The sequence below is a fragment of the Oncorhynchus nerka genome, linkage group LG18 (assembly GCF_034236695.1).
Source record: "Oncorhynchus nerka isolate Pitt River linkage group LG18, Oner_Uvic_2.0, whole genome shotgun sequence".
NCBI lineage: Eukaryota > Metazoa > Chordata > Actinopteri > Salmoniformes > Salmonidae > Oncorhynchus > Oncorhynchus nerka.
The window spans coordinates 23,863,615-23,876,936 of record NC_088413.1 but is presented as its reverse complement, the minus strand read 5'-3'; the positions used below and the strand labels follow the sequence as shown (position 1 = coordinate 23,876,936).

The 13,322-nt window shown below is 42.1% G+C and overlaps 1 protein-coding gene across 1 annotated transcript; it reads right to left on the bottom strand.

Annotated features, from left to right (window-relative positions):
* Positions 1–56: 56 nt before the first annotated feature.
* snapc3 (small nuclear RNA activating complex, polypeptide 3) lies at positions 57–13,286 on the bottom strand. Its single transcript, XM_065003818.1, has 9 exons — positions 12,954–13,286; positions 12,538–12,621; positions 12,322–12,403; positions 11,808–11,912; positions 11,420–11,569; positions 10,376–10,458; positions 6,296–6,454; positions 430–537; positions 57–299 (listed from the first exon to the last, which is right to left on the bottom strand). The coding sequence occupies exons 1-9, from the start codon at positions 13,181–13,183 to the stop codon at positions 152–154; spliced, it is 1,149 nt and encodes a 382-aa protein (XP_064859890.1). The 5' UTR covers positions 13,184–13,286; the 3' UTR covers positions 57–151.
* Between the last annotated feature and the right edge of the window lie 36 nt (positions 13,287–13,322).

Here is a 13,322-nt window from a genome sequence, read left to right as displayed (position 1 = left end):
CAATTCTATGACTACAACAAACATTTCCATGTGATCATGAATCCCAAGACAAATAGAACAGTAAATAAAGTGCTTTAATGCCAACAGAAATATGTGCCCTATATGCCATTACTAATACTGCACAGCAGTAGGAGGGAGAAACAGGACGGTCTCAGTTGAAGGCCCCAGGGTCCACATAAGGGTAGGCCAGGAACTGTCCTAGTTTGTTTCCTTTCTTGTCGTAGTGAAGCATGCGGAAGCATCGCTCACAGAAGAGACACGGGTCATTTGGGGCAAATGGATCATTTGTGGTTAACCATCTGAAAAAAACAAAAGCCAAATTAGTACACTGACAACTTGTAATGAATTTTAAACTAATGTACAGTCAACTGTTAGGGATATGTTTTTTTGGCCAGTTCATGTAAAAAGAGTGATATTTTTTCTACACACCTGCCGATGTAGACGTGACACACGGCGCACTTCCTGGTCATGACCCTGTGCTTGTGGGTAAGGAGAGGGTACAACTTCCTATCCAGGCAGTCATCCTTATGAGCCAGTCTGGAAACATTGGGCAGGGATAAAATAAAACATACCATGTCCACACTAATGAAACCTAGCTGTACTGAGCTAGCCTTGTTACACATCTACCATAGTGGCTGGAACCTTTAACCTTTAGCATGGAATGATCTCCAATGCACTTTAAAATATGATGCAGGGGTGTCAAACTCATTCCTTGGAGGGCCTAGTGTCTGCTGGTTTTTGTTTTTCCTTTTAATAAAAGACCTGGACAACCAGGTGAGGAGAGTTCTTTACTAATTGCTAACCTTAATCAATCAAGTACAAGGGAGGAGCGAACACTCGGTCCTCCGTGGAATGAGCTTGACCCCTGTGCTGTAGGACTGGGGCACTTTTTTCCCCAAAACGCGGTCCTCTGGATCCCAAAGGGGGGGCACATTTTGGTTTTTGCCCTAATACTACACAGCTGATTCAAATGATCAAAAGGTTGATGAATCAGTTGTGTAGTTCTAGGGCAAAAACCAAAACGTGCACCCGTTGGGGTCCAGAGGACAGAGTTTGGAAAACACTGGTCTAGGGCATGTGATGGCTCCTAGGGGATCTTTTACTGAACAATGTATTTTAAAACAACCCAACAATACATGAAAAGCAAAACACTATCACAATTCTTTTTGAATGAATGTGTATTCTGTACTGTATTAAAACAGGGCTCATCTGGAAAAGAGATCTTGATCTCAGCCTTGACTCCCTGTCAAAATAAAGGTTAAATAAATAAAAACTGTGTTGAAAAGGACAAAGTGATGGGAAAATATCTGAGCCAGCACAGTTTTGTAACAGTTTTACTGGCAGCACGGAGGCTGAGGCCTTCTTGGAAACATCACGCCACAAAACCAGCCTTCATGCACAGTTAGTGCCTCCAGCAAAGAAAACCAGTCAGAAGAAGGCTAAAACTTAAATCAAATCAGTCTCAGAAAGCTGAAAAGGCTGACCTACAATATAGATCAATTGGAAAGCCTCAAGGCTCTTTATCATGTGAGTGAATTGATCAAAGATATGACTTTATCCTATTCATCTAGAAAAGGGCAGCACTTTCCCCTGACCTGCTGTCTTACCAGAAATCTGGCCTTCTTCACAGTACTGATATGAGTAAGGTGAACTGATTTCTGACACATTGATTTCGTATAGATACAGCAACATATTTTGGCTCTGTAGTCGGCACTGATTCTTAAATGATTTAATGACTGAGGTTAAAGTGTAGACTGTCAACTTAAATTTGAGCTTACTTTCATTCATATCGGGTGACCTGTTTAGAAATTAACACTTTGTACATTCGGAAAGTATTCAGACCCCTTGACTTTTTTTTCTTATTTTGTTACGTTACAGCCTTATTCTAAAATTGATTAAATGGTTTTTCCCCCACTCAATCTACACACAATACCCCAAAAATATGTAAATGTAATATTTAATTTCTCAAGCATTTAGACCCTTTTTGTAAATAAGGCGTTTCATTTTAATACATTTGCAAATTGTTTATTTAATCCAATTTTGGAATAAGGCTGTAATGTAACAATGTGGAAAAGCATATGTTGACAAGATGTTTGGGAATCACTGTAGGGGAATATTGACCAACTGAGCATAGGTGTACAGCTCAATAAAACACACCAGGCATTTTGTTACATTTCGGTGGTATATTGAGATGCAAACTCAATTGAATAAATGTAAACTCTGTATCTGACATGGTACAGGTGTCTTTTTTTAAGCCCATAACAATGTGTGTCATGTGTATACTTCTGTTTCTAAGTAGATTTGTTTAAGACTCCCAAGAAATCACTCTGTGACCCTGATTTATCCCACTGCAGTAAAAGGTTATTAAGGGAGTAAAATTATCTGTTTAAGTCATTAGTAAAGAACACATCGTTAAAGAGTACAATTCTATATTTTTAGGTGGTTTTAAGCCTGTCAATCATTTATTGCTTCATAAGCAGAAACATTGTGGCTGCCCAGGTCATTAGGCATGTTGTGAACCTAGGGTCACCCTAAGTTCATTATATTGAACGCATTAAGGCCTTCTGTTAGACGCCTAGAGTTCCGAGCTTGCAGACGCATCGCTGCTTATAAATACCCCTGCTTGTAACCTGACACCCCCCCCTGCACCAGTACCCCCTGTATATAGCCTCGTTATTGTTACAGTTTTTTTTTTTTTTTGATTTAGGAAATATTTTCTTAAATCCAATTTTTCTTAACTGCATTGTTGGTTAAGGGCTTGTAAGTAAGCATTTCACAGTAAGAACTACACCTAATTGGATTTTGATTTGACACATCCCAAGAACCCATTGGCTCTCGTGTAGAGACAGGAACAGAGCGGGGAGAGACAGATCGAGAGAAAGATTTCATTAAAAGGTAAATAACATTTTTCTTTAAAACCTTTTATTTTCTTAAATCTTTGGTACAGAAATGTAAGCATACATATTACAATTAAAGTTTTCTATGCAATATGAAAAGACTGTTCTAATTACTGTTCTTAGAGAAGAGCATGTCTGTCTTTGACCTGGGACTGACTGTAACCGAACACCCCCACTTGTCCTCCTACCCCTTGTACAATATATAAATAACCCTTACCCTCGTACCCCTTGTACAATATATAAATAACCCTTACCCTCCTACCCCTTGTACAAGGTATAAATAACCTTTTTAGCTAACTCTCAGCGCATAACACACCACCTTGTGAAACACATCCTAGTCCTAGTACCCGTGCTAAGGACGATTCAACGCTGGTCTGACCAATCAGACTGGGACATGTTCCGGGTAGCCTCAGAGAATAATATTGAAGTATTATACTGAAGTAGATCTGAGTGATCTTATAAGGAAGCGTATAGGAGATGTTGTACCTACTGGGACTATTAGAACCTACCCTAACCAGAAACTGTGGGCAGATGGCAGCATTCACGCAAAACAGACAGTGCAAACCACCACATTTAACCATGGAAAGGTGACTGGGAATATGGCCGAATACAAACAGTGTAGTTATTCCCTCCACAAGGCAATCAAACAAGTGAAATGTCAGTATAGAGAAAGTGGAGTCGCAATTCAACGGCTCAGACACGAGACATACGTGGCAGGGTCTACAGACAATCACAGACTACAAAAGGAAAACCAGCCACGTCACAGACACTGATATATTGCTTCCAGACAAACTAGGATAATACAAACTAGGATAATATTGAGGTTAATACAGTGCCAACGATGCTGCCCGCTACCAAGGACTGTGGGCTCTCCTTCGCCGTGGACGACGTGAGTAAGACATTTAAACGTGTTAACCCTTGCAAGGCCGCCAGCCCAGACCGCATACTCAGACCAGCTGGCTATTCTATCCCTCTCTATCCCAGTCTGCTGTCCCCATATGCTTCAAGATAGCCACCAATGTTCCTGTACCCAAGATGGCACTGAACTAAATTACTATCGCACCGTAGCACTCACTTCTGTCATCAAAGTGCTTTGAGAGACTAGGCAAGGATCATATCACCGCCACCTTACTGGTCACCCTAGACCCACTTCAATTTGCTTACCGCCGCAATAGGTCCACAGACGATGCAATCGCCGTCACGCTGCACACTTCCCTATCCCATCTGGACAAGAGGAATACCTATGTAAGAATGCTGGTCATTGACTACAGCTCAGCATTCAACGTCACAGTACTCTCCAAGCTCATCGTTAAGCTTGAGGCCCTGGGTCTCAACCGCGCCCTGAGCAACTGGGTCCTGGACTTCCTGACGGGCCGCCCCCAGGTGGTGAATGTCGGAAACAGCCCTGTCCACTTCGCTGATCCTCAACACAAGAGTGTGTGCTCACCCCCCTTCTGTACTCCGTTCACCCATGACTGCGTGGCCACGCACGCCTCCAACTCAATCATCAAGTTTGCAGACGACACAACAGTAATTGGCTTGATTACCAACAACCACAAGACAGCCTACTGGGAGGAGGTGAGGGCACTCGGAGTGTGGTGTCAGGAAAACAACCTCTCACTCAACGTCAACAAAACAAAGGAGATGATCGTGGACTTCAGGAAACAGCAGAGGGAGCACCACCCTATCCACATCAATGGGACAGCAGTGGAGAAGGTGGAAATGTAAGTTCCTGGGCGTACACATTACAGACAAAATGAAATGGTCCACTACACAAACAGTGTGGTGAAGACGGCGCAACAACAGGTCACCTAAAACCCTGACAAACTTTTACAGATGCACAATTGAGAGCATCCTGTCGGGCTGTATCACAGCCTGGTACGGCAACTGCACCGCCCTCAACCGCAAGGCTCTCACGAGGGTGGTGCAGTCTGCACAGCGCATCACCAGGGGCAAACTACCTGCCCTCCAGGACACCTACAGCACTTGATGTCACAGGAAGGCCAAAAAGATCATCAAGGACAACAACCACCGAGCCACTGCCTGTTCACCCCGCTATCACCCAGAAGGCGAGGTCAGTACAAGTGCATCAAAGCTGGGACCGAGAGACAGCGTCTATCTCAAGGCCATCAGACTGCTAAACAGCCATCACTAACACAGAGTGGCTGCTGCCTACACAGACTTGAAATCATTGGCCACTTTAATAAACGGATCACTAGTCACTTTAATAATGTTTACAGATCTTGCATTACTAACCTCATATGTATAAACTGTATTTTATACCATCTATTACATCTTGCCTATGGTCGCTCCCATTGCGCATCCATATATTTATATGTATATATTCTTATCCCATTCCTTTACATAGATGTGTGTTTATTAGGTAGTCGTTGTGGAATTGTGAGATTACATGTTAGATATTGCTGCACTGTCAGAACTAGAAACAAACATTTAAAATGTGATTTGAAATTGCTTTTATGTTCATTCTACAAGGGGGTCACACGCTCACAACACTTCCACAAGTTCACTACAGAACTTACCAACTGTTTGAATTGTCAAAATTTCAAACTCAAGCCTCCCCGAAAAGTTATTAAAAAAACAACATATTTTTACTTTAAACACATTTCTTTAAGTTCAACAAGTTCACTACACATCACCTGAGAGGATGTCAAACTTCAAATGCATTTTTTACTTCAAAGAAACAGGTGTACTGTCAAGTTACCTAATGACACACTAAATAAAGTGAGAACATCCAGAGAGGATGTCATTAACAGGTCCACCAAAAGGACACAGCAAAGCACATCAATCCGTTTTTGACAGCAACTGTCTACTATATTCGCTCTTGCATATGCTGATTGTTTTGGTTGTGTTTGAGATTATTTTGTGCCCGATAGAAATTCATGGTAAATAATGTAGTGTGTCATTTGAGTCACTTTTATTGTAAATGACACATTATTTACCATGAATTTCTATTGGGCACAAAATAAATCTGAAACACAACAAAAAACAAACAGCAAATGTATCCCAAAAATGTGTAGTCTCACAAGTTTGATATGGTCATTGCGTGCTATGAACATGGGACCAAATACTAAATATTTTACGTGAATTTGTCACAATACGTTTGGTCCCCTAAAATGGGGGGGACTATGTACAAAAAGTGCAGTAATTTCTGAATGGTTCACCCAATATGGATAAAAGTACCCTCAAATTAAAGCTGACAGTCTGCACTTTAACCTCATAGTTGGATAATTTATAATCCAAAGTGCTAAGAGTATAGAGCCAAAACAGCAAACGTGTCACTGTCCCAATACTTTTGGAGCTCAGTATAGGGGGAAATGACATACCAAGTCAAAGCTCCAAATCCAGGTATCAATATGGATGACAAAATGACCTCTGACCTGATATCGGTGATGATGACAACGTGCTCGCAGTCTCCCTGGTGACAGAAGAGGTAGGGGTAGCCCACCTTCACCTTCAGGTCGTAGAACCTGGTGTCCTCCATCTTGGCCTTGTGGAATGTGGGGAAGTCTCTGGTCTTTGCCCAATCAATGGTGGTCCTGGAAATATAGTACAATGCAACTTTATTGTCCATTTTGAAAAGTACAGTAGAAAGTAGAAGAAGAGAAATGAACTCCAACACCCAGAAAATACACTTTGGAAATTCATCTTAAATTTACACAGAAAAAAAATCTACAGTTAGAGTTACAGTTCATATTGAAATAAATAAATTAGGCCCTAAACTGCTCTGGTGGACATTCTTGCAGTCAGCATGCCAATTGCACGCTCCCTCAAAATTTGAGATATCTGTGGCATTGTGTTGAGTGACACAACTGCACATTTTAGAGTGGCCTTTTATTGTTCCCCATCATGGAGTCAATCACCACCTTCCGGAGACACCTGAAACCCCACCTCTTTAAGGAATACCTAGGATAGGATAAAGTAATCCCTCTCCCCCCCCTTAAAAGATTTAGATGCACTACTGTTCCACTGGATGTCATAAGGTGAATGCACCAATTTGTAAGTCGCTCTGGATAAGAGCGTCTGCTAAATGACTTAAATGTAAATGTAAGGTGCACCTGTGTAATGAGCATTCTGTTTAATCAGCTTCTTGATATGACACACGTTAGGTGGATGGATTATCTTGGCAAATGGGAGAAATGCTCACTAACAGGGATGTAAACAAAAGTGTGCACAACATTTTAGAAAAATAGGCTGTGTGTGTATGAAGATTTCTGGGATCTTTTATTTCAGCTCATGTTTCATGAGACCAACATGTTGTGTTCATATTTTTGTACAGTATACTTACTAGCATTGTCTGAGAAATTATTTGATTATACTTGGGCTTAAAGGTGATTAGCTCACTAAAAAAAACACTGGATTCTACCTTTCTTAGAACCTACAAAGAGTCACTCATTGGCCCAATTACTAAGGTCACCAACACATCTATTGGTCTGGTGGTGTTTCCAAGGGTATGGAAGTCAGCCATAATAACGGCAATCTTTAAATCGGGCGACTCTGCTAACGTGAGTAACTACAGGCCCATTAGTATACTACCTGTGCTGTCGAAGGTTGTTGAAAAGTGTGTAGCAGAACAACTGATTGCCCACCTCAACAACAGCCCCTTCACATTACACTCCATGCAGTTTGGCTTCAGAGCGAAACACTCCACAGAAAAGGCCAACTGCTTTCTTCTGGGAATTGTGAAGTCCAAGATGGACAAAGGGGGCGTTGTTGGGGCTGTGTTTCTGGACCTAAGGAAAGCTTTTGATACTGTTAACCATGAGATTCTCATCACAAAATTGTCCAAGTTCAATTTTTCCCCCGATGCCTTGAGATGGATGAAATCATACCTTGAAGGGAGAACTCAGTGTGTCAGAGTGAGCAATGAGCTGTCGCCCACTCTAAGCTATGATGTGGGCGTGCCCCAAGGGTCAATACTGGGGCCCCTCCTGTTCAGCCTGTACATTAATGATCTGCCTTCTGTCTGTACTGGATCTGAAGTTCAAATGTATGCAGATGATACAGTGATATATGTGCATGCAAAGAGCAAACAACAAGCTGCACAAGAACTCACTACTGTAATGGTCCAGGTTACAAAGTGGCTCAGTGACTCGTGTTTGCATCTCAATGTGAAAAAAACTGTCTGCATGTTTTTCACAAAGAGGGTAACAGATGCTACTGAGCCAGATGTCTATGTGTCAGGTGAGAAGCTCCAGGTGGTATCTGATTAAGTACCTTGGCATCATACTTGATTCCAACCGCTCTTTTAAAGAGCAGGTGAAAAAGGTCATTCAAATAACTAAATTCAACCTAGCTGATTTCCGATTGATACGAAATTGTTTGACTACAGAGGTAGCAAAACTGTACTATAAATCTATGATACTCCCCCACTTATCATACTGCTTGACTACTTGGGCCCAAGCTTGCTGTAAAACATTAAAACCCATTCAGTCTGTCTACAAAACAGGCTCTCAAAGTGCTTGATAGGAAGCCCAATAGCCATCATCACTGTTACATCCTCAGAAAGCACGAGTTCCTGAGTTGGGAAATCTTGTGCAAGACACTGACACATGTCTTGTATTCAAGATCCTAAATGGCCTGGCTCCCCCTCCACTCAGTATTTTTGGTAAACAGAAAACCCAAACATATGGCAGCAGATCCACAAGGTCTGCCATGAGAGGTGACTGTATAGTTCCCTTAAGGAAAAGCACCTTTAGTAAATCCACTTTCTCTGTGAGAGCTTTCCCATTTCTGGAATACACTGCCATCAGACACACAACTGCACCACCTATCACACTTTCACAAAAAACATGAAGACATGGCTAAAGGCCAATCAGATTTAAATGAAAATGGTCCCTGTAGCTGTGTATTGCCGCTTTCCATGTTGTCTGTAGCTTGTGAGGTGTGGAAACACTATTGCTTTTATGGATTTTGTCTTGTTGCTTTTTGTTCTATGTTGCCCTGTCTGTATGCTACATCTTGCTCTGCGTGTGCTCACTGCTCAATGATTTTCCATATTGTAATTGTTTTTAATAACCTGCCCAGGGACTGTGGTTGAAAATTAGCCGGCTGGCTAAAACCGATACTTTTACTGAAACGTTGATTAAGGTGCACTGTCCCTGTAAAAATAAAATAAACTCAACAAATAAACTCAAAAGATTGTTTCCAGTTCATCAATAAAATGCACATGAATATCCATTAGATATAGCAGATACTGAGCAAATGGCTAAGTGCATGAGAGGAGAGCATGTAGAACATATTTTCCTATTTCCAATGGGTCTTGTGGCCTGGTTTGACATTTTAAATACTGGATTGTGGCCCATTACAATCTAACATCTGTTGATCCCCAATGTTAACCCAGGCATATAGTTTAGTCTGGGTCATTGTTAGGCAAACCGAATGCAATATTCTACACCTAAAACCTCCATCTCCGATCCAATATAGAGTTCTATGGCTGAAAAAAGTATTGTCTTAATTCTTTGTGGATCTGCCCCAACCTCTCACTCTCTACAGTATTGTCTTAATTCTTTGTGGATCTGCCCCTACCTCTCACTCTCTACAGTATTGTCTTAATTCTTTGTGGATCTGCCCCAACCTCTCACTCTGTACAGTATTGTCTTAATTCTTTGTGGATCTGCCCCAACCTCTCACTCTCTACAGTATTGTCTTAATTCTTTGTGGATCTGCCCCTACCTCTCACTCTCTACAGTATTGTCTTAATTCTTTGTGGATCTGCCCCAACCTCTCACTCTGTACAGTATTGTCTTAATTCTTTGTGGATCTGCCCCAACCTCTCACTCTCTACAGTATTGTCTTAATTCTTTGTGGATCTGCCCCAACCTCTCACTCTCTACAGTATTGTCTTAATTCTTTGTGGATCTGCCCCAACCTCTCACTCTCTACAGTATTGTCTTAATTCTTTGTGGATCTGTCCCTACCTCTCACTCTCTTTGTCTTAATTCTTTGTGGATCTGCCCCAACCTCTCACTCTCTACAGTATTGTCTTAATTCTTTGTGGATCTGCCCCATCTGTATTGTCTTAATTCTTTGTGGATCTGCCCCTACCTCTCACTCTCTACAGTATTGTCTTAATTCTTTGTGGATCTGCCCCTACCTCTCACTCTCTACAGTATTGTCTCTGCAATATACAGGCCTGGCTTTTGTCTTTTTCGGGTTACTCTCTGGCTTTTACAGGCCCATTTCCACAGATGTTCTCTCACAGGATCAGCTAAGGTGAGTTCAAGTAAGCCTAGTCTGAAGTGTTCAGGCAGTCCAGTCGACGTAGCCAGAGGGGATGATGGTTCAGTCAGTCCAGTCGACGTAGCCAGAGGGGATGATGGTTCAGTCAGTCCAGGGGGATGATGGTTCAGTCAGTCCAGTCGACATAGCCAGAGGGGATGATGGTTCAGTCAGTCCAGTCGACGTAGCCAGATGACAGTTGGATGTCAGAAAGCGAGAAAGAAGAGAGAGCCACTTACTCGCTCATGTCCTGACACTCAGGGTGACGCATGTCATTGTAGAAGACCCCTTCAAAGTAGAAGAAGGCGGATTTGAAGTGATCCTGAAACAGACAGTGAAAAGGTTCACCCAACACCGACATGATGATCAAGTCCTATTATGTAGGCTTATACTCTCTGTGAGTGTGTGGCTGAGTAGCTCCCAACTTAGACATCCTTATTATCTCATTTATTACTAATTGTATTCCATAGTCAATGTGTTCCAAGACTCACAATCAATGACTACCTGTGTAGCTGTATATCCATGATGACTAGACGGTTATTCTTGAGAAGTCGTCCTTTACGTCACAGAGCCGTGCACAAGAAATCTACTGGCATCTGTAACAGTATAACTTTAGTCTGTCCCCTCGCCCCTGCCCGGGCTCGAACCAGGGACCCTCTGCACACATCAACAACAGTCACCCACGAAGCATCGATACCCAATCGCTCCACAAAAGCTGCGGCCCTTGCAGAGCAAAGGGAACCACTACTTCAAGGTCTCAGAGCAAGTGACGTCACCGATTGAAACGCTATTAGCGCGCACCACCGCTAACTAAGCTAGCCATTTCACATCCGTTACACATCTACTGAATGTTGGGTTTTGGAAGTGGGGTGGTAGCGTCTAACATTTGGATTCATTAGTTTGTTGTGCACTGCTCGGTAATGTAAGGGACGACTTCTTAAGACGAACTGTCTACCGACTATGGATTCACATTGCGACAGAAGCCTAGCGTCAGCTGCTAGTTCGAACCCCCAAGCCAACAACGTGAAAAACCTGCCTATGTGCCCTTGAGCAAAGACTTCAACCCTAATTGCTCCAGGGTCGCCGCTGATAATGGCTGACCCCTGGCCGTGACCCCAATCTCTGAGGGCGTCTCAGGGGGAGTTGGGATACGCAAAAAAGACATCTCCATTTCACACGTGTATAATGCACACTTGTACATGTGTGAAACAGGGAAATATAAGCCCCACCTACCATTACAATAGTATGGTTTGAGCTCGAGTATCTCTTTGTGTGCGTGTCACCTTGCTGATGAAGTCCGGTGCCATGTCGGGCGTGTTGCTGAACTCTCCAAAGACCTGCAGGTCGCTGATACAGCAGATAGCGTCCCTCAGGTCCACCAGACTATGGGAGCCCAGCATCTGAAGGGTCATGTGGGGCCTCACATACTTAAACTGGAAGAGAACGTACGTTATAGGGAAATAATGCACGCTCTAGAATGCCCTTTAAACCAATCAGAAATGGGTATTCAACAATGCCATGGTATAAATGAGATTAATAGGCAAAGATAATGTACATGTCTTACAAAAGCACATCTATTGTTGTGTTTAATGGAGATTGTTGGAATTAGGCTTTTCAACTTTTGGTGATTCTCACAAAGACTTGGAATCGAAGAAGTGAAACTGCACGTACTCTCTCAAATATGGCTGGGTAGAGAACGTTGATGCTCAAAATGATCTCCCCTTCTGGCACCAAGTCAACAGGGTCCTCAGGCCTTTTCCCCACCGCTAGGCTCTCCTAGAAAAATCAAACACACAAGTCAATCAAATTTCTAAAAACAGCCCCCCTCTTAGCTCGTCGGTCATGTTCACCTGCCACCAAACTGAAGAATATGACCCAGGGGTCTGGGTGTGTAGACTTCTGGGTGTCAGTCACGCTACAGGTTACATCAACAGGTTATACTCTATGCAAGTGACGCATTGTTTTCCAAGAAGTAGCCTTGAAGTTTCTGAACTTTTGTATTTAAAAAAAAAAAAAGATATTCAATGGGCAAAAAAATGTGTGCAATGGTCTGCAACACAAACACCTAGTAGAAGTAAATTCATCCTCTATAAGTTTATATATCTTAAATAACTTAAATAATATATTCGTGAATCCCACGGAAGTAAAACGGAAGGGGTGGTTGCTTTCACAGGGTATAACTAACCAGTTCGTCTTGGTAGTGGTCAACTCTGCTTATCTTATCGATCCTCAGGGTGCCTTTGTAGTCCTGCTTCTTCTTCCTCTGTCTGAACATCAACAAGGCAACACTTTTTTAATGCAGTTCATGAGTAACTGTCTGCAGAACATGGAATTGCTGCATTTGTCATGTAGAAATGGTCTAGGATTTCATTTGTATAGTAAAAACGTTGTAATGTTTTACATTAGTGTTTGAAGAGTGGGGTCAGGTGGCACAACGTTGGTGTCAAGAGGCTGGTCTTCAGCTTGACACCGAAGATTGTCAACGCTGGAAGAAAAAAAAAATCAACAATGTGAAGATTACAGAACAGATGGGTCATTTGACAGCAAAATGTCCGAACCTTCTCTTTTTAAAACCATCTCTGATACCACTAGTTCTGACCAATATTCTAAAATGTGTTATAAAACAAAAACAAAGGGAAGTTATATCCCTGGTCCACTACTATAGACGCTGAAGTTCAACAACAAACATATTATTATTGACAAACGATAACTAGCATATTGAGAAGTTACTGCTTGTCAACTAGACAGACACAATGGATTTTCAGCTACCTAGCTAGAGTAGCAAATACATTTATAACTACCCCTTACTGTACAAACCTGCAGATAGCTTTCAGTTCATCCAACGTTTCTGCTGCGATTCCCATTTCCTTTGCAAAGTCGGCATCTTCAGTCTCTTCGTATTTATCCTCGTAGGAATAGTCAATTGGTTTCAATTTCTCAAGCCATGCGGTTCTGAATGAGCCAACGTGGAATGGTTTGGTGTTTATGTCTTTATACTCAAAAACTGGAATATTTTCGTTCGCGTTTGAGCTGCTGCCCGCCGCCATTTTTTCATCTAAATGACGTCAAAACTCCCAGGTAACGCTGGGTAATGAAGTGTCTCGAGATGGGAAAATACAAGAGAAACTACCGATTGATTGAGTTATTTTACATTTATTTTATATTTATACACGTCACTTTTGCATT

Coding starts and splice junctions, on each gene's coding strand:
- snapc3 (XM_065003818.1), bottom strand. CDS start 13,183: ATGGCGGCGGGCAGCAGCTCAAACGCGAACGAAAATATTCCAGTTTTT. Junction 11,570..11,807: donor ACCCAGCCATATTTGAGAGA/GTACGTGCAGTT, acceptor GTTCTCTTCCAG/TTTAAGTATGTGAGGCCCCA. Junction 538..6,295: donor GTCATCATCACCGATATCAG/GTCAGAGGTCAT, acceptor CAATGTTTCCAG/ACTGGCTCATAAGGATGACT.